This window comes from Pipistrellus kuhlii, unplaced genomic scaffold (genome assembly GCF_014108245.1).
Source record: "Pipistrellus kuhlii isolate mPipKuh1 unplaced genomic scaffold, mPipKuh1.p scaffold_m20_p_4, whole genome shotgun sequence".
NCBI classification, from domain to species: Eukaryota; Metazoa; Chordata; class Mammalia; order Chiroptera; family Vespertilionidae; genus Pipistrellus; species Pipistrellus kuhlii.
Window position 1 is genome coordinate 49,410,394 of NW_023425540.1, and position 27,247 is coordinate 49,437,640.

The 27,247-nt window shown below is 41.6% G+C and overlaps 1 protein-coding gene across 1 annotated transcript in view; it reads right to left on the reverse strand.

The window, feature by feature from the left end:
* LIX1 (limb and CNS expressed 1) overlaps window positions 1–27,247 on the reverse strand; it is a 49,447-nt gene that overhangs the window by 11,355 nt on the left and 10,845 nt on the right. Inside the window, exons 2-3 of the mRNA XM_036409603.2 lie at window positions 20,276–20,439; window positions 1,996–2,136 (exon numbers count right to left, since the gene is read on the reverse strand). Of these exons, the coding sequence (XP_036265496.1) occupies window positions 1,996–2,136; window positions 20,276–20,439 (305 nt within the window). The remainder of the gene's footprint in view (window positions 1–1,995; window positions 2,137–20,275; window positions 20,440–27,247) is intronic.

The following is a 27,247-nucleotide window of genomic DNA, read 5'->3' on the forward strand; positions in this document are numbered from 1 at the left end:
GGCCTAACACTTCAGGTATGTATTCCACAACCAAGTCTCCCGTTGATTTGGCATAAAATCCTTAATCTCTCCACGATTCAGAAGGAAGAGGATTTTGTAATCAATTTAAATCTGGCATTCCATTAGATTGTTGACAGGTTATATCCTCACTAAAATAATAATGATTCCAAAACAGAAATTCCTGTGCCTTCACACAGGATTTTGTTGATAGCGGCATTAATATGAGTGGTTGCCCACGTAGGCTGCCTTAGGGTATTATTGACATCTTAAAATGATGACTTTGTTCTGGTTCCAATGATAACCAGGCAAGATTATGTAACTGACAGGGAAAGAATTCTTCAGTTGTATGGACCATTCATATTTTACTGCCATGGTTCTTTAATGGGAGCTTTTCACAATATGCTGGTGTTCAGCCTGGAGACATGGATCTTGGTTTATATATTTTTTACTTCCGGATCACTTAATCTTCAGCAATCAAAGTGGGTGGGTGATGTGTAGAAATGAAATTCTCCTTCATTGTGGTTAGGGGGAGTAGCAATGAAAAAGCTAACCTAAGGTCCGGGGCCTGTCCTTCAATGTCCCCTGGTCTTGGATTCCTGAGAAAGTGGGCAATGACTTTGTGAGGCTGAACATACGACTGCCAACATCAGATAGCAGCAAATTTATAACGTTTGAATGCAATAACATTAACACTGCTGCTGAAATATTTATGTTGGCTTTTTAAATATCCCAGAGGAAATCCATCCAGAAGCCTGCAAATCTTATATATTTTCTTTCCTTAGAAATTTCCATGAAAAAAATGATAAATTACATTTACACTTGAGAGCCCCTCCCTGCTCCTGAGTAAATTCCACACATAGAAATCAAGCATCGTTTTCCTAACTTCTCTTCCTCAGAGGCACTGGAAATGTGCAGAGCAGAGAAACAAAGGCTTCCTTTCATCCTCAGAGCAGATATGGAACAGAGCTCCTGAGGTCTCCAAAGCCAGGTCAGCCGCTCTCTGCCCCTCCTCCTCTCTCCTCTGTGTGATAAAAGTGTTTATGAGGGGAAAGAAGGGAGAAAAAAAGATAACTGCTAGTGTGATAATGTCTCCTTTATCATTAATAGCTTTTCCAGAATGACCGAACCTTTACAGTCAGAGTGAGGGAATCGGAGAGTGAAAATCTCAGGTCGGGTTTATCCATGCTAAAGACAAGCCAGGAGTTGACGAGCTCCTTTGGCAATGCCAACTTCCTGGCCTCGGAGGACGTACAGGGCGACAAGTGCCACAGCGGCGACCCAAGGCTTCCTCCGTGGCTGATGGTTTGGAGGCATCAAGGATCAGGAGCTCCACATGATTCATGGGGTAAACTGCCTACACCAGGATCGCTGAGAAAACATCCTCGCTAAATTTCTAAGACAAAGTGTTTTGCTCATAAGCACTTTGTATTTAGTTATTACAAACATTTTCAAAGCCCTCTGAAAGAAGTAATTGATTAAGCATGACAATTCTAATAGTGAACAAATATTGGGCATACAACTCTCCCCATATCTAAGCAGTCAGCGTTTCCATAACACAGATTGCAGCATCCCATGGGGGTTGAAAGGATTGGCACTTTGAAGAACTTCACATCATTTGTAAGATTAGTTAAGTTTAGGGGGAAATGAGCTAGTTTATCTCTAGAGAAAAGCAGTATATAATTGTATGTGGCCTCAGGCTCTCAGACAAATCAATGCTCTTCAAACGGCAAACATTCAAATAAAGAAATCTGATTTAAGGCTTGGTTAATTGTGTTCCAAGAAGATTAAAAAATATTACTGAGATGAAGAATAGGGAGCCAATTCCAATTTTGTGATTTCCAGTCCAAGGGTTCTTTTTGCTGAAAATTAATGATTTAATGGATAAAAATTAAATATGCCCAATTCTTTAAAAATATGCTCACTTTCGCATCCCCCACGATTCAAAGGCCTCGGTATTCTCAGAGCAGCCAGTTCCTCCCTTCCCTGGGTACTCACGCTGGTGGAGGCCACTGCTTCCTGCACGCTCTCCATAATGAACTCCTTGGTGATCCTTCGAGAGGGCAGCTCGTTGAACAGGGAGTTGATCAGGGCCACTTTGGCTGCATCCCGCCTGGCCTCGGCTCTGCTTAAGCAGCACTAGAGGAAGGGAGGAGAAGGGGAGTCATGGAAGGATTCAGCATGTCACCATGTTGTCCCTGCCTCAGTGTGTCTCTAGACATTTCTATTCATCTATTTACTGTCTGTACCTCTTCCTTCACACCCATTGCTAATCCCCTGAAGATCACACAGATTTTCTCTCAGTCCTAGATTCTATGTAAATGTCTGGGTTGGTCTTCAAATGCTGCTTTTGGTCTTATTTCATAGTCACTGAATGGCTACTACGCACCAGAGGCTTTGCATACTTTATTAAATAATCACAAAAGTCATAATGGCTACTTTTATGTGCCAGGTAATTATATTCATTATAAGGGCCTTTCTCGAACCTTTATTTTGGAGGGGGAAAAATGTAAGGAAAGAAGGAAACTGGGAAATAATTAAGGACAGAGGTTCTGGGGTCAGGCTGTTTGGCTCCAGGCACTTGCTAGCTGAAAGAAAGACCTTGGGAAGTTAGTCCCTCGGTGACTCAAGTTCTGCCATCTGTCAATGGGAATAATAGCAGTCCCTCTGGAATAGGATAGCCTCAATTAGTTAATATAGGTAAAGCAGTGAGACGACCTTACACATGGTAACACTCTATGGGCACATTCCAGTCTTATACTTTTTACCTCTAGGTTAGGACAAAGGGGCTGCTGTCAAAATCTACTGTTTTTGCTTTTCCAGCACTTGTCTTTCCACCTTCCCTCTGACAACCGTTCCTTGATTTTCTTGAGGGCCACCCTTTCCAAGTTGGTTTCCATCCACACAGTTTGGGTCAACATTTGGCCTTCCTGAAGTTAGGGGCCACAGGCAGCCCATGATCAGTAACTCAAAAAAAAAATCATTTCTCCCAAATGTAATATTGCTCTCCTTCCCAGCCTGGCTTTCCTGTGGCTCCACAAGTCTGCTCAATGTATCCTGATTTTTTCCTGTTCTGTCTCTTTCCTTTTCAACTACAACTCTTATTCCAGTTCTGGCTCAGCGTGGACCTTGGGAGTCCCAAGAGAGAGATGGAAGTCCTATGAAAACAGCACTGTCCCCAGAGCCCACCCCTGTTGGAGGACCCCAGAGTGTGGTGGCCTCTCTCCCACAGCTCCTGTGAACTGTCCAAGGTCCTAGACCACATGTGTCAAACACAAGGCCCGCGGGCCAAATCCGTCCCACCAGGCCTTGCAATGTGGCCCGCACCGCGCTGTCATCACTGCACTCCGCTGCGTTTCCATCACAATGACAGTTTATGACTGTTCAGTAAACCATTCGGCCCGTGATTTAGGCTGGATTTTAGATTTTGGCCCCTTCTCTGATTGAGTTCGACACCCCTATCCTAGACCCTACGCCAAGACTTAGAGGGAAATAAGCCAGAAAGAAAAGCTCAGGCCTAGGTCCTGGTCAACAGGGTAACTGGGCACCACTGGCTCTGCCACTCAGTGACTGTGAGACCTGGAATGCCAGAACTTTGGGGCTTATTTCCTAACTGAATAAATGGGGATAGTGGCCTCTTTGATTTTAAGGCTCCTGATACCTAAAATGCACGATTCTTAGCATCAGTAGTGCTTGGTGACTGATGTGAAAGAACAGAGAAAGTACCAAAGGTCCCAGGTCATGTTGCATTTTCACAGCCTCAGTGGCTTGGTAGCACCCCTAGGACAAGGCCAAGCCCCTGTGATTTGCTTTCAGCACATTGACCATCCTTGCACTGACCCAGGGACACTCAGAACTCATAAGTGTGTGTCATCTAGAGGTCCAGACTCTCCTCCCCATCTCCCCAAATCCAGACTAGCCTCCTGAGGTCAGGCCCTGCCCCCTGATTTCCTCCTAATGTGTCAGGACCCTAACAAAACAGAATGATTAAAAACAACACAAAGAGGTTTCCAATATCACCTCTACATAAAGAATTAAGCTGAAGGTCTAAAATGTATGTGAAAAAACAGTTAGGGTTTTTCTCCAAAGAAGACTTTGGGGTAGCTTGAGGCAGTAAGCAAAGCCATTCAAGGTTTAGACCTCCCCCAAGGTGTAGGCCACCTGTATTAAACCATGAGGCATGGCTTTGCAGTATGGACTTGACTGGGAATTTATGAGATGTTGAGTTCTAAGTCGGCAGTATCTCACTGAAGCCTGGGTGCCGCCTCTTTTAGGAAGTCTTCCCTGACCACTCCGAAGGTGGGCTGGGAGGACTGCTGTCCATGGGAGGCACTCACACATGGTTACATAATTGTCTGCTAGTACCTGCCCCCCAGACTCCAGGCTGCGAGCACCCTAAGGGCAGAGTCTGTGGCTTAGTCATCTGTAAGTCTCTGGACCTACAGCACAGTTTATTGAATGAATAACTAAATGCTGCCTAGGAAATTTAAACACAAGTCACTAATGCACCAATAAAATGCTCAAGAAATCCTCTTAAAGAGGAGAATTAAAGATACATATTTACTATTTTTAAAAAGTCCCTTTTAAATATATCCTGTGTAGAGTGGCCAGGCCCGGAGCAGCCGGGTCTTGTGCAGCCAGGCCCAGAGCAGTGGCTGCCAGGCTGGGAGAGGCCAGGCCCGAAGCAGCCGGGTCTGGTGCAGCCAGGCCCGGAGCAGCAGCTGCCAGGCTGGGAGCGGCCAGGCCTGGAGCAACGGCTGCCAGGCTGGGAGCAGTCAGGCCCAGAGCAGCAGCAGCCAAGTCCAGAGCAACTAGGTTTGGAGCGGCAGTGACCAGACCCGGAGCAACTGGTTGTGGAACAAACCAGAGCAACAGAGGCCAGGCCCGGAGCAGCCAGGCCCAGAACAGCTTGCTCCTCGCCTGCCCCTGCCCCACGGCTGCCTCTCAGACATGGCTGGAAACTTTTGTGGGAACTTGAGGGTCTGCTGAATCAAGTGATGAAGGCTTAGATCTGGATGTGTTGAGTTAGTATAGTGCTGGGGTGTTGATCTGTGAGTGCCTTGGGTGGGGCCTGGATGAGGTTGGTTGACTTATTTGGAAATGTCTTTTGTGGGAAGTGTATCATTGGGCATGTGGAGGTATTATTGATATGAGAAAATGCTAAGTAAATGATTTACTATCTGAAAAGGGATTTACTATCGGGGAAAGGAAGGAAGAGACTGAACATAACTGTGCACCTATGGATGAGGACAATGGGGGATGGGGAGGGGGCAGAGGGTGGGGTGGGAACCTGGTGGAGGGGGGAAGAAATGAGGAACCTTTGTAATAATATGAACAATAAAGATTGATTTAAAAAATAAATAAATAAATAAATAAATAAATAAATAAATAAATATACCCTGTGTACTATGCATAATCCAGTAATGTAAAAATATATTAATAGGTGAATTTCAGAGGGATAATTATTGGACATTAAGTTCAGACACTTTTTGAGATTACCATTTTTGTCTGAGTACAAGATACGTCTATTACTCTTCCGAAAGTCACTTCCTCATTAAAAAGCAGAGCAAGTTTCTGCAAACAGTACCTGACATCTATAGGAGCAGCTCATTTTAATAGGAATTTGCTTTCCAAAATCTATAATATTGCTGTTGGGGTTTCAGAACTTAAGATTCAGACCTGGGCACTCATAACAAACTTTATATAACTACCTAAATGATAGCAATTGAAACCGTCCTTCCTAGAGAGAGACCCAGTAAACACTATTTAGATCACATGTGTCAAACACAAGGCCCGCGGGCCAAATCCGTCCCGCCAGGCCTTGCAATGTGGCCCGCACCGCGCTGTCATCACTGCACTCCGCTGCGTTTCCATCACAATGACAGTTTATGACTGTTCAGTAAACCATTCGGCCCACGATTTAGGCTGGATTTTAGATTTTGGCCCCTTCTCTGATTGAGTTCGACACCCCTAATTTAGATAAAAGAAGCTATCTACCGTATTTTTCGGACCATAAGACGCACTTTTTCCCCCCCAGAAGTAGGGGGAAAAAGTCCCTGCGTCTTATGGTCCAAATATAGCCTACACATATACTTTAAAAAAAAAGTTTTTTTACTTGCCCAGCTCTGTGTGGTCTCTGTGTGCTTGCCCGGCTCTAAAATGGTTCTAAATGCTGCTGTTTACTTTACAGGGTTGATTACATGTGTTTATGACTGTGATGTTGGGTTTTAATGCACATAAAATATTTTAGGACACTACTTGTTTCAGAATCTTTTTTTCTTCATTTCCCTTCTTTAAAAACTGGTGTGTCTTATGGTCTGGTGCGTCTTATGGTCCGAAAAATACGGTATATTTTAAATAAGTCCCACTAAGTACCAGATCAAAGGCACCACATACACTTACAACCAAATGGCACTGCTTCTGAGATCAAAGTGCTGCGGGGCTGAGGGAGGGAAGGAGCCTTTACCCAGAAAGCATGGGAAGGGACTAGGAGACCTCACCAACAGCAGGATTTTAAAGTGGACACATGTCTTTACTTATGTCATTGTTGCAATGTACAGAATCTTTGGCTGAAATGGAGGAGAAAGTGTACCGATTAATAATAAGCACATAAAGCAAGTTCTGAGCCATCAAAGGGCTTCTCCTACAATTGCTCTTTGCATTTCTGAAAGACAAGTACTTCAAAATGTTTATAATGTTAACCAGCCGCTTGCTTCCAAGTTTTGGAGCTACACATCCAAGTCAGTCGAGGCCGCATATTTTCTTTAGGGATCTTTCAACGGGGCCTCTCAAACCTGCAGGACCTGTGCGTGGCCAGGACATGGAGCCAAAAGCAATCTGCTTGGCAAATGGAAATCATGAGTGTGGATTCTGCTGTGAGAACAGGCACACTTAGCGTTACCATCAAACAGCGGGAAGCGCTGCAAGAAAATAAAATATAGTAAGTGACAGAACGTTTTATTGATGTGTCCAAACCGGTCATCAAAGACATCGGCTGGAGAGCGAGCGGAGCATGGGGTTCTTTTCAAAGCAACTTCCTGCTGGAATCAGACTTCCCAGATCGTATGGTTGATTCTGCTTTTCAGCCAGAGCCCAATCATAAATACAGATTTGTAAACCGTGCCTTATCCGCTAACCATTCTTACTTGTTAAATAGAGAGAGACAACTTCTGTCCTCTGCACTTTGTGAGAAGTGCAGAGCCGGAATATTTAATAGCCGGGATTTTTACTGAAGTCAGCTGTGGATTTCTCAGGCATGTGGAACCACGGGCTTTTCAAGTGGCTGGCAGACCCCACTCAGACATTTATCTCGATGCTCAGGTGCCTTTCATTTGCTGGTAGATTATACACCACTGAAATCATTTCAAAGCCTGCTGGCTCTAATCTAAAGTTAAAGCAGAACAAGCGCGTCTGCGGCGTTGCTGAGGAGAGCTCTGGAAGGCGGTGGTAGCCAGCCTCTGAGAGCCCTCCTCCTCCCCGCGATCTCGGCCTCCTCGCGTTCACACCCTCGTGCCGCCCCGCTCACGCTGTGCTCGCCCAGTCCGAATATGGCAGAAGATGCAGCGTGTCGCTTTTGATATTAAGTTGTAAAAGCCGCAGTGGCTTCTGTCTCCATCACACGTCTCTCTCTTGGAGCACTTGCTCTGGGAAAGTCGCTTCCATGTTGTGAGCAGTCCTACAGAAAGGCACCCGTGGTAAGGAGCCCATGCCTTCTAGAAAAGGATCCCCCAGGCTCCATCAAGCCTCGGATGACTCTAGCTCCCTGACCGCTTGAATGCAGCCTCCAGGGAGACCCAGAGCCAGAGCCACCCAGCTGAACTGCGTCCAGATTCCTGATCCTCAGAAACAGTGTGTGATAAGGTGAGTTTTGAGGCAATTTGTTACCCAGCCGTAGATGACTAGTACAAAGGCTGTGCTCACGTCGGGTAATAAGGCATTCTCTAAGCCCGCTCTGATTGGAGAGCACAGTAATAGTAATCCTCCGTTGCTGAGCTAGGCACTTTATGTTTATTGTCACATTTAGTTATTACCACAATCCTATGAGGTTGGGTTTGTTGTTATCCTTGTTTTGGGTTTGCAGATGAGGAAACAGAGGTTATATATCCCAATGGCTCTGTCCTATAAGATTGTCCCCACCGCAGACACCAACTGCAAGTCCAGGTTGTCACATGCATTTCTGATCAACCAGCTATAGCTGAGAGGTTCTTAGAACCCCCCTCCTTCCTCATTTGCTAGAATGGCTCACAGACTCAGGAAGACAACTTATTCCACTAGATTGCTGGTTTATTATAAAAGGTATACCCAGAGGGAAACATACACAGGGCAAGGTATGCGGGAAGGGGCGCAAACCTCCCAGCTGTCCAGATGTACACCAACCTAGAAACCCAGTGAATCCCACATGTAGGATTTTTACGGAGGCTTCAAAATGTAGGCGTGATTGATTAAATCTTCGGTAGTTGGTGATTAAGACAATTTTCAGCCCCTCCTAGGTCAGAGGGTGCAGCTGAAAGTTCTAATCCTCTAATCACAAGGTTGGTTGCCCTAGCTGCCAGTCCCCACCTTTAGGGGATTTCCAAAAATCACCTTATTGGCACAAACTCAAGTGTAGTGGAAAGGGATTTTGTAATGAATAACAAAGGGTTTTAGGAGCTCTGTGCCAGGAACCAGGATAAAGAACAAATATATATTTCTTATTATAAATCTAAATACCATAATGGTAAAACCACTTCTGCTAACACCAAAAATGCCAATATCTCACAAGGAAATATCTCAAGGAAAGCAGTGTTCAAGCTGGAAAAAAAAAAAATCCTTTATGACAGTTCTAAATTTAGGCCCTTAAAAAGTATATAAACACTGCCAACTTAACTGAGGTCTCAATTTTCTTTCTCTGCTCAGTAGTTTCTATTTCTTCAATGATAATTTTCCAAAGTGTCCACACTATGTAATGAAAAAATAATCAACCAAGATTAATTGGGCCATATGCCATCCCAATTGTGGCTAGTCAATTTTTTTTAGGATGCACAGATGTTCTTAAGTTGGTTGACATACAATTTTGGTAGTCATGAACATGTCATAAGAATAGAAATGCATAATAAGAAACTGGTTTTAGAGTTAATTATTTCTTAAATACCTTAAAATTATTGATGTGTGTTACTATTCATAGAAAAACCTTATAGCTAGACCAACACAATTTATACTCTGAGCAATTAGTTTCCTGGTGGCCCTTACTTGATTAATAATTTTCCCCAGGTTTTGTATTAGAAAATAGATAGGATACATGTGTGGAGTGGCTGTTTCTGGACCCCAAGCACTTACTGTACATACATCCCGACTATTGTGCTTTCTTTAGGAAAGCAGGTGAAAAGACATTGATGTAAGTAACATCTCTCCATTTTAAACATACAACAGACCTTTTAGAATTATTTGTATTTTAAAGACTTCAAGAAAAAATAGGCCAAAGCCGGTTTTGTTCAGTGGATAGAGCATCGGTCTGCTGACTGAAAGGTCCCAGGTTCGATTCCGGTCAAGGGCATGTACATTGGTTGTGGGCACATCCCCGGTGGGGGATGTGCCAGAGGCAGCTGATCAATGTTTCTAGCTCTCTGTCCCTCTCCCTTCCTCTCTGTAAAAAATCAATAAAATATATATTTTTTTAAAAAAAAGAAAAAATAGGTCTGGAAATCCAAAATATATAAAACCAAGGAATTACCCTTTAGGAGTGCCTACTAAGGCTAGCCAAGCAGTTGAGAAATGGCCTATGAAGAGCGAGGCTCTTGAACAAGAACAGTCAGTAATTACAAGGGTGAGAGATCGTACCTACATGGGAACTCAATGCTGAAGATGTCCTCCTCGGACTCTAGGGCAAATCGGTGTTATATGGGCGGCATTCACTCGGCTCAAGAGCACATGATTCTGAGCGGGGGCTTTACAGGTGGCCAAACCAAATAAACGGACTCTGTGAGAGGTGAGAATTCTTGCCCCAATCCTTCAGGCTGCAGTGCCTGTCATTCAGGTGGTTGGGAATGTTTTGCTTTTGTGACTCAAGAGTCCAAGTCACAACAAGTGACCTGACTTGCGGAGTTTGTGTGTATGGCCTGCCAGCTCTGGTCAGTGTCACCAACACCTCCGTTCCATCCTGACAGCAAGCCATCAGCACCAGGAATGCCACAAACCAGGCCCTGCTGCTAATTGTCCCCCTCTCGGCGCTTTAAGACCTGCGTGCCCTCGTCCAAGCACGAGCATTGCATGTGCTCCAATTTATCTAATTGTGGCTACATTAACATTTCCCCCCCTTCCAGATGGTGATGTGGAAAAAGGGCAACGGGTGAAATTAGGTCACTCAAGTTAATATCATGTCTCTTTCTGCCTAGGTCATGTTGGGAACAATCTGGAGCTCTGTGTCAGCAGGGAATGGGGGCTCTTTGCTAGCTGTGGGGGAGGGGAATTGGTCACAGAGTCCAATTTTCAGAGAAAACCCACCAGTTCCTGTCAACTGAAAGAAACGTTTCATGCACATGGCGGGTCAGAATGTTATTTCTATAATACAAACCACCTGGCCTCCTCCTCATTTACCTCTGCCACACATGCTATTCTACACACATGCCTAGACCAAGGGCCCTGGTAACTATTACAAAACCATGTTGTATTTTGCTCCTTGAGGGTTTTTGGGTTTTTTTTCTTTTCCCTTTTTTCTTTTCTTCCTTGTCTTTTTTCAAGTTAAGGTGAAGACAAGATGAATTGATCGGGGCTTAGAGTTTCGGTTTATTTTTATAGTTGCTTTGATGTAGAGGGGCTTGGCTCTGATTGCACGGAAAGGGGTGAAGGGGTGTTGGGAAATGATGGAGTCAGCCTTTCGTCCTCACTCTGCACGTCCTGACACAGTGAGCATCTTCCTAAAACTCACCTGAGGAGCTGGGCGGCTCCGGTGGACAGCCGCAAGGCTTTATTTACCAAGAAGCCCTTTCCCAAGTGTTCCTTTCACCACGCTCTGCCATTCTCTTTGGACACCAAGCACCTTCATTCGTTGTGCTTGATAAGAAAAGACAGAATAAAGGGCTAAGAGGTAAATATAAGGTTTCCTTAAATAATATGCACTCACAGTTTCACGGGCAAGTCATTGCTGTTGGATCTCAGCTGACATATGATTTTCAAATGGGAAGGGGTTAGAGCTAGTCTTCTATCTTTGGATCTCGTTCCTTACAACACAGGATGCTTTCCTAAGGAGATTTATACCAGAGACACCTCCTTTAGAAGCGAAGTTACATTGTATAGCGTGTTGTGCATCTGAGTCAACAACTCCAGAGACAGACACAAAAGAGGTCATGCCTGATTTCAAATAGGAACACAGCCTTAGTAAAGGGCAACAGTCTCCATTTTATGGCAGAAACTCACTCACTTCCTAGGGCATGGAATGCTGTAACAAGGACTTCGTTAATAATTGGTAGAAAGAGAGCATTACAATCTCATTAAGCCTAGTCCATGATTTAATCAAAGTTTCTCTTAGTCTTTCTCCCCTGGGAAAAACTTAATTTTATAAACGTAGCTTACTGTGATTTAAATATTCTTTTACTTCCCTGGACTTTGAGAAGAATCTTTCAATACCTGAAAGTGTAAAATATGTGTTTTGTATCTGATAACACAGATGAAGTGTGCTGGCTGTGGTAGGTAAAAGTTAAACACCCTAGTCTTCTTTGAGCCAGTATGAGCCTTTGAAAGTTTTGCCAGGTATCTTCCTAGGCAAAGGCTTTGATTTATAAAAACTAAGTGGCATAAAAATGAAAGGAACTGGCGAAACCGGTTTGGCTCAGTGGATAGAGCGTCAGCCTGCGGACTCAAGGGTTTGATTCTGGTCAGGGACATGTACATTAGTTGCGGGCACATCCCCAGTAGGGGTTGCGCAAGAGGCCCATCCCCAGTGGGGGGTGTGCAGGAGGCAGCTGATCTATGATTCTCATTGATGTTTCTAGCTCTCTGCCCCTCTCTCTTCCTCTCTGTGGAAAATCAGTAAAATATATTTTAAAAAAATTTTTTAAAGGAACTGGTCTGCTGTGAGGATTCCACGTCACGTCTCCCAGCTGTGCAGTCCTGCTATGCAAACACAGGGCAAAAGCAAACAAACAAGTAACACAATCAATCAACAGGTTGCCTCTGGCAATTTTACACATCTCCGTTTCCTGTGGGCCTGGCATTGCACACATGGGCTGAGGACCTGACACCAGTGTGCAGCACCTGTAATTGTTGTTGTGAAGCAATTTTAACAACAAAAGCTTGTGAAAAGATATGGTACCCCAATGAATTAGTGTCCTTCAAATAAGCTGGGCTCTCACATCAGTGTTTTAGCCAAGGGACACCTTTTTTATTCAACCATAACTCATGCACATAAATAATCGCACGGTCTACTACAATACCCAAAAGAATTTCTGCTTTTTAGTTCAAATAAGAGTAAAATTCATTAATCCAAATCACTCTAGCAGACTGTATGGAAGACCATGTCACTGGCTTGAACATAAAACTTGAATCACAAGCCTTTTAATAAAATGTAAAATAAGATAAAACACTCAGTTAAGTTCCCCTTTTGGTTCTGGAAACAAAACAGCTACTGAAACCATGAGCAGCTTTCCTTCTGAGTGTATAAAGAGGGGAGCCAGAGGTTGATCTGATGGCCCTTGTGTTGCTCCTATTGTAAAAAAATGGACATTACCGCCAGTTTTCATGGTAATGACATGTGACTGGTAAGGGATTAACTGCCTAGCTAAAAAAATGGCATTAAGAAAAAGCATCCAAAATGCACAAATTCCTACTTACTGCCTGTAATATTAGAAGATGGCTTCCTTTATTAAAAAAAAAAAACCCACACAATTAGTATTAACGTGTTTCATTATAACTTTCTAAAAAAAATTATTTATTGTTTAGAAATTTAAAAAAATGAAGCACATATTCACTTTTCTTTTCCTCTACTACAGTAGTTTATGCAGGAATGGGTTAAAGACGGGATTATGGCTGTTTTCTTTCCCCCTCGCTCTCTGTTTTTGGGGGGCTGTGGTGTCAAGACTAACTGAAAATTCTTTAATTAGTCTTCCTGGACACAGCTTCCCTTTTACTTCAATAGGAGGTTTCTTTGAAAGCCAGTGGTCTGTGTCCATCAGAACCTTTGACTGCTTTCCTTTGTACGAGCCAGAAAACGAAAGCACAGTCTGAATACCACTCTTCTTAGAATGAATGAGCATAATCTCTTACAGCTTTCATGAAACTAGAGGGCTTAATCCTGCAATCCAGTCCCATTCTATACTTCAAGTATTTTCAATTACTTGGCACCATTGGAGGTGACGCCCACAGCTCAGTAAGAAGGCTACTGCTGGCATAATGACTTCTCCATGTCTCAGCACATAGTCTTGGTATTAATAATCCATCGTGAAATGATTTGCAATGCACGAGGGTGACATTTGATTATGTGAAAGGCATTGCAGGAATGAGCATGTTGGCTCTCTCAGGCCAAATGCTGGCAAAAACAGGATGAAATGGTATATGGTGAAAATATCATTTAAGAAGGTTTCTGAACTGACAAAGAAAAGTGCAAAGACATTGCTTTAGGGGAAATATTTTTTCTTTTTTTTCCCTTCCTGGTTTTTTTTCTTTTCCTCAAATCACATTTTGGATGGCCAAATGAGTGAAAGGGCCAGATTTGGCAGTCAATCACCAAACACAATTTAAAAACATATTTGATTCAGGAAATTCTGGATCTTTTAAAACAAGGATGTTAATAATTCTCCTGAGAACCTTAAAATATGATGATTTTAACATAAGGAACAGGAGACCTTGAAATAATCAGATCACCAAGACTCCTCCCTGCTCAAAAGTTCAGGGTTTTTTTTCATTTTGCTTTCTATTTTTAAAAGACCACAAAGAGGATGTTGACTGTACTTCCTAAGGGAAGACCTATTATTTTGGATAGAAATTTATGAGACAACTTAAAACTTTATAGTTCTCAAAGTAGCAAAAACAAAAACAAGAGCATGAGAATGTCTTACTCTTATGCCTCTAGATCCATTCATTGACCTGTCAAATGCATTACATTCTAGACTAGAGGGCTGGTGCATGAAATTCATGCTTGAGAGGGGTGCTCAGCCTGTCCTGCACCCTCTCAAAATCTGAGACTGCTGGCTCCTAATTGCTAGCCTGCCTGCTTTCCTGATCACCTTTATCCACTCTTCCTGCCTGCCTGATTGCCCCTAACTGCTTGCCTGCCTGCCTGATCACCCCTAACAACTCTGCCTCAGCCCCCACCTCCATGGCTTCATCTAGAAGGACATCCAGAATGATGTCAGGAAGGTCATTCAGCTTTCCAGTCTAATTAGCATATTAAACTTTTATTATTATATTATAATAACTGTACTTATTACATATGAACAAGTATAATGCATACCTGGGTGTGAGTAAGGCCAAGTCTTGGTTATGTGTAGTAATAGGTACAGAGTGGAGGGAGATAAATTAAATGCAGAGAGAATTAGAAGGCTTTTAAAAAAATATTTACCCAAGAATATGGTTTTATTGATTTTTAGAGAGAGGAAGGGAGAGCATGCAGAAGAAACAACGATGTGAGAGAAAAACATACATCCATTACCCTCTATACATGCCCTGATCAGTGATCAAAGCCATAAACTAGGCATGTGCCCTGACTGTGTATAGGACAGTGCTCCAGCCAACTGAGCCACCTGGCCAAGGCTAGAATGTTTATTAAGTCAGTACTTTGCAAAACTTCAACCACGGATATGAGCTGACTTTAACATTACTGACTTTTCCTTCTCAGAGCATTGTCTTGTAGAGTTAGGTAAAATATCTTAATTTATATGTTAAACTGTATATAATAGTATATGCTATTTTGTATATCAATCAATATATAAAAATGGACAAATATAAACTTCATCGATTCTTGGGACTTGTCATTCATTCATTTAGCTACTCATTCAACAAAAGTTATTAGGCACTTACTATATACAAAGTACAGTGCTTAGCATCATAGAGATATAAGGATACAGACCCTGTCCCCAAGGCACTTGCATTTTGTTATAGAGATAGAATGCACACATAAGTAGCTGTAGCCTAAGGTAAAAACAAACCCATAAAATATTAGAAGAGAAACTGATATAACTGCTTTGGGAAATCAGAAGAAGTAGAGAAATCTAGCAGGGAGTTGAGGGAAAATTCATGAAGAATGTGGCATTTGAGTGGAGTCTGAGAAGTTGGACAGGGTTTGGTCATGAAGAGAAGGTGGCAACAGCTCTCTCGAGCAGGTCACAGTGTGAGTGTGAGGGGCCAGAAGAGGTCAAGGCAAGAATGAGGAATTGTTAGAATGAATCACTGAGTGTCAGGAGAGGAATTCAGGGAGATAAGGCTGGAAAAAAATGTTAGGGACAATCATATTGTCTTTATTGACAGATTACAAAATTTAGTCTATATTAAGAAGGTAATAGGGAACTATTGAAAAAGTCTTTTTAAAATAAAAACTTTTTAGTTTGAAATAAAATTTGACTTACAGAAGAGTTTCAAAGATAATACAGAGTTCCCAAGATATTTCAATATCATCTAAGTTTTCATGTTTAAAAATATAATTGTTTATGTAGTATTCTTATATTATGTTCCTATAATTGCATCCCTTTTCTCATGTTTAGTATAGTATATGTGTTGGGGTTTCTTCTTATTCAGAAATTCCAAAGATTTATCTTCTTTATTTATCTTTTCAAATAGATAGTTTTTGGTTTTGTTGGCCTGGTTTGTCAGTTTTTGCCCTACTTCATCAACTCTACCAAAGCTACCCTCCATATATATTCAGTCTATATTAAAACAAACACATGGTTATATCAATGTACAAATGTCATCTTACCTAGTAATAGACAAACATGTAAATTGACTGTACCTCCACCACACCACCAGCTAATCAGGAGTGATATGCAAATTAACCCAACAAAGATTGGGGTTAACTTGCATACACAGGCGTCATGTGACAGGGGCGGGATGCTTGCATTGTCACCATGGTGACAACACAGTCATTGTGCCCCACTCCTGTCTCTCAGGATCTCTGGGCAGCATGGGAAGGCAGGGCCTGCGTGGAAAGAGTGGCTCCAGGGCCTGAGCGGAAAGGGGCTGGGCCAGAATGGAAAGGCGGTGCTGGCAGCCAGGGAAAAGAAAGCCCATTCTAGCACGAATCTTTGTGCATCGGGCTTCTAGTACCCATCTTTTTTTTTTTTCTTTCTTTCTTTCTTTTTTTTTCTATAAATATATTTTATTGAGAGGAAGGGAGAGAGATAGAGAGCTAGAAACATCGATGAGAGAGATACATCGACCAGCTGCCTCCTGCACACCCCCCACCGGGGAATGTGCCTGCAACCAAGGTACATGCCCTTGACCAGAATCGAACCTGGGACCTTTCGGTCCACAGGCCAACAATGCTCTATCCACTGAGCCAAACCGGTTTCGGCTAGTACCCATCTTGTAAGCAGAATGCTGGCCTTCAGTCTTACATAGTCACAGAGCTACCAGTAAGTGATTCTTTTGTCGTAGTTCTGCTTGGAATGTGATCGGCTATTTCAAAATAAAAATCTGTGCTTTTCTTTAACTCAAAGAAAATTGCTTCCATTATTTATTTCTACCTATCTATTTCCTTTTACTCTTTCTAGAACTATTATTAAATTACCTAAAGGTCTGATGCACAAAAATCACGCAAAGGGCTCAGCCCTTGCAGCCCCAGCTGCCTCACAGCTCTGGCTTCAATAGGACAGTTGTTCTGATGGTCGAACTGCTGATCGGTCTAATTAGCATATTAGCTTTTTATTATGTAAGATGTTTACCTTCAGATTTATCCCCAGATCTTCTGTACTATCTTTTTAAATCTCTTGTCTTGTGCTCTAAGTTCTAGAAAACTTACTTTACTATTTACTTTTTATTTTTTTGTTTTTTTACTAATTTGGCTGTGATCTATGTCCACTCATCTACTTACTCCTCTTTATTTATTATTCTAATTTGGCAGTCATATTTTAAATTTCCTCTTCCCTACTTCTTTTATCATAGACTAGAGGCCCCGAACATGAAATTTGTACATGAGTTGGGTCCCTAGGCCTGGCCAGCAATGAGGGCTGATTGGGGCCTTCCGGCTGCTGGCCATAGCCTATCTTCCTTCCTTCCTTCCTTTGTTCCGCACTGCCCCCTGATGGTCAGCGCATGTAATAGTGAGTGGTTGAACTCCCGGAGGGACAATTTGCATATTAGCCTTTTATTATATAGCATATTTTAGGGATAAATATCCTCTCACAATATTTTTGAGGATTCTCATTGTGAAACTTTATGTCCTTCACTACTTGAAATATTTCTGTTCTTTTGTTTGCTTGCCTTGAACTTTTCTCTTATGCTTTTAGCTTTCCTCACATGTTTGGTGATCTTTAGTCCACTGTCATTCATGGATAAAGAAATAGGTTTGTTTAAGTGGCTCTCAAAAGCCCACTCTATGGTGAGTAGGTCTGTTTCCCAAGGTGGTCTCCCTTGAAACAGGAAGCCTGATGGGAGAGTATTACTTTACTGTTACTTATTTTACTTTGGGCAGGCTTCACCTTAGGACCTTTGATGATGGTACTGCAGGGTCACATGGGTTAGGGAATCCCTCTGCAGTGGCTGTCTTTCTTTCCTCTTCCCTGCCCTTCATTCTTCTCTCAGTGTCTGGGGTTACATCAGGCTCTATTCTGAGGCTTCTAGACCCACTTTCAAATCATTCTCATCAGGCAACTCACTTTCATTGGTCAGAGGTCAAAATCCACTGGTGGCCATTGCTCAAGGTAGAAGGCAGGACCTCACTGACTAGCTGGGTCAGCAGTTTTTAAATTAGCCTTAAAATTACCTCTTACTACTGCCAGAATACTTTCTGAAACACATTTAAATATACCATTCTCCTGCGCAGAATCCTTGAGTCGTGCTGATTTTACATAGAATAAAACCTGTTGTCCTTTACAAAGCATGAAGATCCCTTACGGCACATGTGTCAAACACAAGGCCCGTGGGCCAAATCCGTCCCGCCAGGCCTTGCAATGTGGCCCGCACCGCGCTGTCATCACTGCACTCCGCTGCGTTTCCATCACAATGACAGTTTATGACTGTTCAGTAAACCATTCGGCCCGCGATTTAGGCTGGATTTTAGATTTTGGCCCCTTCTCTGATTGAGTTCGACACCCCTACCTTACGGTTTGATATGGGTATCTGACCATCATCTCCCACCACCTCCCTGTCACAGACATAGGGAAACTCCCCAAATTCTGAACGTGCTTGTGGTTTTTGTTGCTCCATGTGTTTGCATTCACCATCCTCTGTGCCAAGGATGTCATCTCTCCTTTACCTACTGGCAAAGACACCCTCAGCTGCAGATCTCGGCTTATGATTGCATACCACATAAACCCTTCTTTGGCTTCCCCGTACGTGTCAGGTTTGTGGGTCTATTTATTTAAACTATATTCTCCCACAAAATACGTAAAGTAACATAAAACAGATACATGGTAATAGGATAAAATAAGTGAGACATACTAAGTTCAAAGGAAGATTAGAGGTAGAAATATAAATACTATTAAGTATTACATGACATTAAGTTCTGTCGACTCACAAAACCAAGGGATACACTGGAAAATTAACTCTGGGCTTCCTGCTTGTCTAAGGTAATAGGGAGACTTAAATGTTTATGAGTTTCACATTTCCCACAAACTATATATATATAAGGCATTTTGCCAGTTACTGCAAATTGAGAGAGAGCTTACCGTACTAAAAAAGCATTTATAAAAGTGACTGGTCAACTGAGATGTTCCTTCCTTTATGCTTTTATTGACCCTCAAATACAATTCTATGTAGTTACTATAATATTCCCTCAAGGTGTGAACCACATATCCTGATTACTTGGCCCGATGCTGGATGCTTCCCAGTCACTCAGTGAGTATTTGCTACACACACTTGATAACCAGATGTTTATTAGGCCAATGTTTTTGTGTGTGTAGGTGTACAACTAGAAATCATCATATACACCCCTCATAAACATCATAAAGATTTAACCACCTGAAATCTTTATAATAATTATCAAAACAATTGTTGGAATCCTATCTAATAAGGAGGAAATATGCTAATTGACCATCCTGCCCTCACAAAGATGGTGGTACCCACAGCCAATAAGGAGGGAATATGCTAATTGACTGCCACACTCTCAAAAATGGTGGTGCCCACAATCACAAGATGGTGGCACACAGTTCTCTCAGCCCCGCCTGGGCATCAGGTGCACAGCATGGCTGGGCCTCCCCCCAAGTGAGTCTGGCCTCTCTATGCATCTGTCTCTGGAGTCCCTCAGTCCCTTCCGCCCCCCAGCTGCCCAGGGCCAGCCCAAGGTGCAAGCAAGCATCAAATGGCAGCTACCCACCCACCCAGGGTCTCCCAAGGCTCAAGTAACCAGGACTGGCTTAGGCTTGTGCTGCAGGCAGTGGCAGCAGCAAAGGTGTGATTGGGGAATGTCACCTTCCCCTGATTGCCAGGTTGCCTCTCGCCCCTGAGGGCTCCCAGACTGTGAGAGGAGACAGGCCAGGCTGAGGGATTTCCTTTGCAGTGCATGAATTTTCATTCACCAGGCCTCTAGTACTAAATAAACAAATTGCATGTATATCTCATGACTCCTGACCAATGCTTTCGGTATTGTTCCTCATCTCAAAAGTTGAGGAGATCAAGGAGTTAAATCAATCTCCCAAGGGTTAACAGTTATTTAGAGGTAGAATTTGAACTTAGCACAAGTGCTTGAGCCCACCCAGCCTTGTAAATCTTAATCTTTGCTGTTGGTTCATGCTTTGGCATGTAGTAGATTGATTAGTACTTGATTACAAAATTCAGAAAACTGGAAACTATCTATTGGTAGAAAGGTCATGATGGAAGGACTTTACCAAAGTTCCTTTGTTCTTTACGGTATATTCCAAAATATTTTCTGGGAAAAAGGCAGCAACTATCAGGCAAATAAAATGATGTAAAATTCAATTTCCATAAAGAATTATTAGGGGACACCCTAATGTAAAATATTTCCAGTTTAAAAAATTGAAATACATGATCAATTTATTCATATATATATATATATATATATATATATATATATATATATATATTATGGAATATGACACAACTTTTTTCATTGCAACCAAGAAAACTTATAATGTTACCATTTTATTAAAGGGCTTACTCCATTTAAACTTTCACTGACCAACGTGTGGTTGCTTCTTACCTGAAAGTTGCCAAAACAGCTTCCCCCTGGAAGGGTCACGTAACTCACAAAGGGAGGCCCGGGAGATGGCAGCGACTCGTACACCACCACACCTTCACTGGGGAATGCAGCCCTCTGCTGCTGCTTGCTTTCCCAAAATTCCTGCAACATTGACACAACGTTCACTGAAAAAGACAAGAAAAAAAACAGTTATTCAGAATGGTCATACTCTGGCAAAACAAAATTTTATTTGTGGGGTGCTTTTAGTTGTGAAAGAAACAAATACTATTTAACACAAACATGTTTATTTCTTCATGAGTATGGGTCAAGTGGCTTGGTGTTCTAATTTTAACAACATTGCAGCATCTTAAATTATCTTTACAATTGAATATCAAATTTAAAAATCTCAGTCTTTCTTCTTTGAAAATTTGCCTCAATAAACTTTGTCCAGACCTATAATTACCCAAGGCCCCTGCTCCCATTTCTTTTAGATTCTTAAACCTGCAAAGTGAAAGCCAAATTTGAAGGTAAAGATGTAAGCAATGTAATTTTAACTGGGACTCGCCTATTATAAGGTTTAAGAGGGAAAAAGGCAGAAAGAAGAAAAGTCTTTCATGCTTCTCCCCACCCAATCTTAAGAATGAAAGGCAATTGTGTAATAAGCAGGAGGCTGGAAAAAGCCATAAGTGAAACTAATAACATGGAGACCTTGTTAAGGACCACGTCTGTTAGATGACTTCAGAAAACATAGTAATGGCTGGAGCCATGTGTTTTAGATTAAATGACCTGTGATAGCCTGCAGAATTTCCAGATCAAATTAGGTTGGTTTGTTTATCCTGTGCTGCAAATTGAATTGTGGAAATTAACAAGGATAATAGAATTGTAGAACTTACAGGTCATGCAGGCAAAGCTCTGCCTAATGCAGGAATTCCCTGCTCAACACCACTGACAGATGCCTGTGCCTGAACACGTGCAGCGTACCTGGTACTTGGCACACCTTGAGGCAGCCTATTTCAACTGCTAATGGTTCAGACTGTGAAAGGGTCCTTTTGGGACTGAGCTGAAATCTGCTTCTCTGTAAAGTTCATTTCTGGGGCCTCCTAGAAGCTTATCCCCTTATCCACATGAGAACCTACCACATAACTTGAAGGCAGGATAGGGCATCTGTTGTTTTTACCTGCCTGCCATTTGAGTCATTCCTCTCTTTGTGGAAATAGCAAAGGTTTTCCTTCAACCATGTCTTCTCCAGGGCTGAGGGTGGGAGTTTGACCAAAGCCATATCATCTATCACCAATAAGTCCAGGAATTTTGTTGGAAATGCTGGAAGACTAGATTCTTCTTTTTTCTCTAGGGTTGGTAGGGTGATAGATAGGAGGAGCTAAGTGTGATGCTGCCCAAGCAAAGGGAAATCAAGTTGACAAGAAAACCAACAGAGAAGTGCAGAACCAATAGATGGAGAAAGACTAAGCCCTGACAGCGACTTTGAGCTCCTGCACCAACACGTCTGCTTTTCCCTTAAACCATTCTGACCTGGTGTCTCTCACTTACATATGAAAATATACAAATACAAACAACTTTTGATTTCCTTAAGTTCTAGATTAAATAATTTTTTGTTTTGCTCTGGCCAGCTTTGCTCAATGGTTATATCATTGGCCTGAGAAGGGCTGAGGGTTCAATCCCCAGCAAGGGCACCTAAGTCCATTGCAGGTTCCTCAGCCTCAGTAGGAGTGCATGCAGGAGGCAACTAATCAATGTGTCTCTCCCACATCAACGAGTCTCTCTCTCTCTCTCTCTCTCTCTCTCTCTCTCTCTCTCTCTCTCTCTCTCTCTCTCTGTCTCTCTCTGGAGGTAACTAATCAATGTGTCTCTCTCACATCAATGTCTCTCTCTCTCTCTCTATATATATATATATATTTTTTCCCCCTCCCTCCCTCTCTCTCTCTCTATCCCTCTCCTTTACCCTCTCCCTCTCCTTCTCCCTCTCCTCCCTCCCTTTCACTCTAGAAATCATTGGGGAAAAATATCCTTGGGTGAGAATTTAAAAAATAATACTTTTGCTCTTTAAAGCATTTTTTGTGTAACATAGGGTCTATATGCCCTTTGACATTCTCTGGAATTTCCTGATGTACTTCAAAATGCTGGGCGTGGTTATTTTTGAGCAAGTCAAGAGAGTCACATTAACCTGGAGCCAAAAACATTGCACAAACCCTTTTAAACTGTCTCTAGAGCACCTGACTCCTCATCCCTAGATCTCAGATAAGTTTAACAGTATGTAGTCCAGGCAAATTATGGAGACATCTAACTAAGGAATTGAAATCCCCTGTATATTTAAAAACTGCAGTGTTTAGTTTTCTTTCCAGCTTTATTGAGCTATATTGTGCAATATTCAGCTTTTAAGATAGTGGTTTGTATAGAAACTGGGAAAATGGAAGACTATTAAAGGTAATATTTAAATTTAATTATAAAATACAAGTTGAAGTGGTCAAAGTGAGATTGATCACTACAGAGCTTTTCCATTCGTCAAAAATATTTGAAATAATATTTTCTACCAGTTAATGTAATTCAAAATAGATTTAGAACTTTTATTTTCTAAATTGTATATCTTCTGCTCACTCCTTTCCTTCCCTCCCACCTTTCCTTCCCTCTACCACCCCCCCCCCCCCCCAAAAAAAAAAGCAATCCACCACACACAGAGGATTTTGAACTGGTTGATTTGTGTTTCTACTTGCATTTGACCTCCAGAATTCAGCCTAAAACCAAAGATTTTAAAGATTGAAGCCTAAAACCAAAGCCCGGGCCCTGTTGCTCTGATAGTCAACAAAGCATATTAACCACTATTTTAAGTAAGTTCATTGTTGAATGATGTTTAGCTGAGAACTAGAGTAGGAAGTTGAAGACTCATGATTATTTAGGTGAAATGAGCACAAGAATGTTGGCACATAGAGCTATGTGCATTAAAGAGTTTGAAGGTATGTACTCAGTAAAATTTCTGCATGAATAAAGGTAGCAGATTTCACATTTTTCATTCTGCAACCTTGGAAGATTTCTTTGATGCTTTTATGTATGTCATCACCTCTGAAGAGTGCAACATATGTCCATGCACACACACAATCCATCTTCCTATTTCTATCTCCTCTGGATGACTACAAAACCATATGAATGGAGTGCAGAGGGAAGAAGTCCAGCTTGCTATTTGGAATTCCAAAGATCCTAATATCAGAGGATACTCTATTTATGAAAAACATGTCCTCTATTTTTTTTGAAGTAGCAACAACAAGGTCCATGGACAATATCAAAGAAAATAGAGCAGAAGGTCAAGTACTGCTAAAGAAAACCATCCTAGTTTGAGAATAGGCCCCACACAGTGTAGAGAACTGCAGTTGCACCTTCAATGCTCCCCAATGATCCTGCCTTCACAGAACAAACTTGGGCTAGCAAGCATGTGATCTCCAAGCCTACATCTGGAGTGGCTCATCTACACAGGTGTCCACTTCCACCTTAATCCACCAAGTCTCAAATGAATTTGTGCTGCTTCTCCTGGGCATTGTTATAGTAGTCATTCTCTTGACCTATTTTTTAGATGTTTTTTTCTTTATGCACTTCTTCTCAGCTGCCATAGGTATGCTTAAGAAACACTCAATATTGGGATGATTTCTGGCTACTAATTATGAAAATAGCTGAGTTTGGGAATATGTTGAATCTGTGCAACATACAAATGGAAGTATTTATTAACAAAGCTGGAGTTACAAGAGAATGTTTGGGAACTGTCAGTGCATATTATGGTTGATAAAGTTATGGAGGTAGGTTCTGTCATTGGAATGAAACATTCAATATTGGGGTGATTTCTGGCTACTAATGAAACACTCAATATTGGGGTAATTTCTGGCTACTAATTATTAAAATTTTCCCATTATAGTCAAGCTGCTAGAAAAATACGTTATCTATGTTTTCTTATTTTCCATTCATTTTTAACTAACTACAATCTGGCTTTCCTCTAGGTATTTTATTCCACTGAAACTACTCTGGCAAATAGTACCCGTTCCTAATTTTCAGTCCTTATTTACTTGACTTCTAACTGTATTTGACACAACTAATCTATTTCTTATAGACAATCTCCTGTCTCTAGGCTTTTCTAATAGTAGTACTCTTGATCTGCTTCTCTCTATCTAATCATTTCTTCTGTCTAGTGGGTTTCTTCCTTCTGCCCACCCCTCATGTTAATTTGCATGACAATCTTATCCTTGTTTTGTTTTCTTACTTCTATCTGCTGTTCTCATGCAATGACAGAACCTACCTCCATAACTTTATCAATCATAATATGCACTGATAGTTCCCAAACATTCTCTTGTAACTCCAGCTTTGTTAATAAATACTTCCATTTGTATGTTGCACAGATTCAACATATTCCCAAACTCAGCTATTTTCTTTTCCATCAACTCTTCTCTTTCTCCCGAATTACTTACAGTGTGATGTGACCTAAATCAGAAACCTGGCAGAAACCGTCATTTCCTCTCTCTCTCTCTAGCTAATAAATGCCCAAGATTTGTCAATTCCATATCCTGACATCTTCCATCGTCTTCACTTCTCAGTTTATGCTGCCGTTGCTGCATTGGCTCCTAGCTCACCAAGTATATCACAATACCCTTCTGATTCCAATCATCCTCCCACCCAACCCATCCTGTAATTGTTTCCAGGAAAATCTTTCTGAATCTCATAGCTGATCAAATCACTCACAGCTTCTTAAATCCTTCCATGAGTCCCTCATTACCTACAGGATAAATAACTCCTTGGCAAGGCATGGAAAACCTTATGTCTTGATATTCTTTCTCATTCCAAACTTCTCTCTTCAAGTGACCTTCCAGACTTCCACACTCCCATGCTTCTTATGTTACTGGAAAGACCCATATTTTCATTCTCTCCTTGGAGTGCCCTCTTTCCAATGTCTGCTGTCTTTTTTACTGGCACTACTCATTTAAAAAAAAATTTTTTTTTTTTTAAGATTCACCCCCAGCATCAACTCCTAAGAAATAAAACCAAAACCAAAAAAAGTCTCTAATTCTTTGCTACAGAAACTGCAGTCCTCTGAGAAACAGCCTGGATAACACCTGGAAACTTGTTGGAAATGCAGGATCTCTGGTCACACACAGGCCCACTGCATCAGGATCTGCTTTCTTTTCTTTTCTTTTTTCTTTTCTCTTCTCTTCTTTTCTTTTCTTTAAAAAAAAAAAATATTTTATTGATTTTTTTACAGAGAGGAAGAGAGAGAGCTAGAGAGTTAGAAACATCGATGAGAGAGAATCATCGATCAGCTGCCTCTTGCACACCCCCTACTGGGGATGTGCCCGCAACCAAAGTACATGCCCTTGACCAGAATCGAACCTGGGACTTTTCAGTCCATAGGCCGACGCTCTATCCACTGAGCCAAACCGGTTTCGGCAGGATCTGCTTTCTTAACAAGATTGTCAGGCAACCCAATGCACGTTGAAGTTTGAGAAGTCCTGCTGTAAAAAGAAGCCATTATTCTTACCTTCCTTACCATGTACCCATTATATGCCAGGAACTTTGCATTTTTTTCATTTAATCCTTACAATGTTCCTTGCAAGTAGGTTTTTATCATCCACAACTTATAGTTACGAAATTCAAGATGCTCAGGGTACGATCACATAGCTAGCTATTTAATTTTAGACCTAGGATTTTAAACCTAATTCTTGCCTAAGTGTATAATATATACTCTTTGTTTATCCCGAGATACTCCCTAATTATGATGGAATTTAAGTTGTTTTCATGTATAAAGAGACAGTTCTCTTCAGAGGAAGAATTGGATCATTTTCTCCCACAATGTCTGGAACATAGTAGGAGCATTAAAAAATGTTTGCTGAGTATTGGAATGTTGTCAGAGGAATGGAAAATATGCTGCATTTGTGAGGCTGTTGGTAGGGGAAGCATCAGAGGCTCTTCATAAAAATTACTTCACTTTGCTTTTCCCAGGGGCTATTTTTCTGACATTTGTTCTTACAAAGTCAAAGGAAGCAAAAGTTAGTATTTTTTCATATAAGTGCTTTGACATGTTTCCAGAATGGCACTGTCACATTGGATGAGCAGTGGACAGGTATCCTGATGACCAGTCTTCAGCCAGCACTTGGCTCTGGTTTAAAGCAATGGTTTAGATACACCCACTGATTATGTGCTCAGAGGGGCCTGTGACTAGGCAAACCATTAGAGCACCGTCTTTCAAGGAAAGATGGCTAAAAGAGAGGCCACGAGAGAAACAAGAGGAAATGACGAAAGACTGAGGAGGCTGTTGACAGAGGGGCCTTCGCTAAAGTCAAGGTCAAATCTGCATGATGGTGCCCTCTACCGCAGGGCCAGGAAGCTATTATAGTCTGGAACACATCGTTTTTGGTCAGGCGTTATTTCTCCCAAAGCTTAGTAAAGTTCTTTTTAAAAAGTTTCTACTTTGTCTCAATGGACACTAAAGGAAAATGTCATTATTCTAAGAATCTTATATAATTAAAAGCAAATATACTAATTAGACCAAACAGCAGAATGACCATCCAGGTGGACCTTGCGGCCCAGGCTGCAAGGGCCGAGCCCTTTGCACAAATATTGTGCATTGGGCCTCTAGTAATAGTATAAAAATCCAGTTCATTTTTGTGAGAAAAACACCAGAGCCTCCTCTCCCAGCCATCATATGCAAGCCAGTAAGAGGGATCACACTAAGTACCAGAGCTTTCAGAAATTTGAAGTTCCTAGCCTTAAGAACTGTGAGAAATAAATTTCTTTTGCTTAAGCTGCCCAGATTATGGCATTTTGTTACATCAGCCAGAGCTGACTAAGATAAATCTCTTTAGCAGCTTTAAATATTTTGTGTACTGACGCCAAGACAATTTGCAGTTTATAGACTATTTTGTGTGGCTATTTTCTTTTTCACTGTGTTTTGAAATTTCTTCATGACAGATCTCTCAGAGTGGTAATTAGATCCCCAAGCAAGTC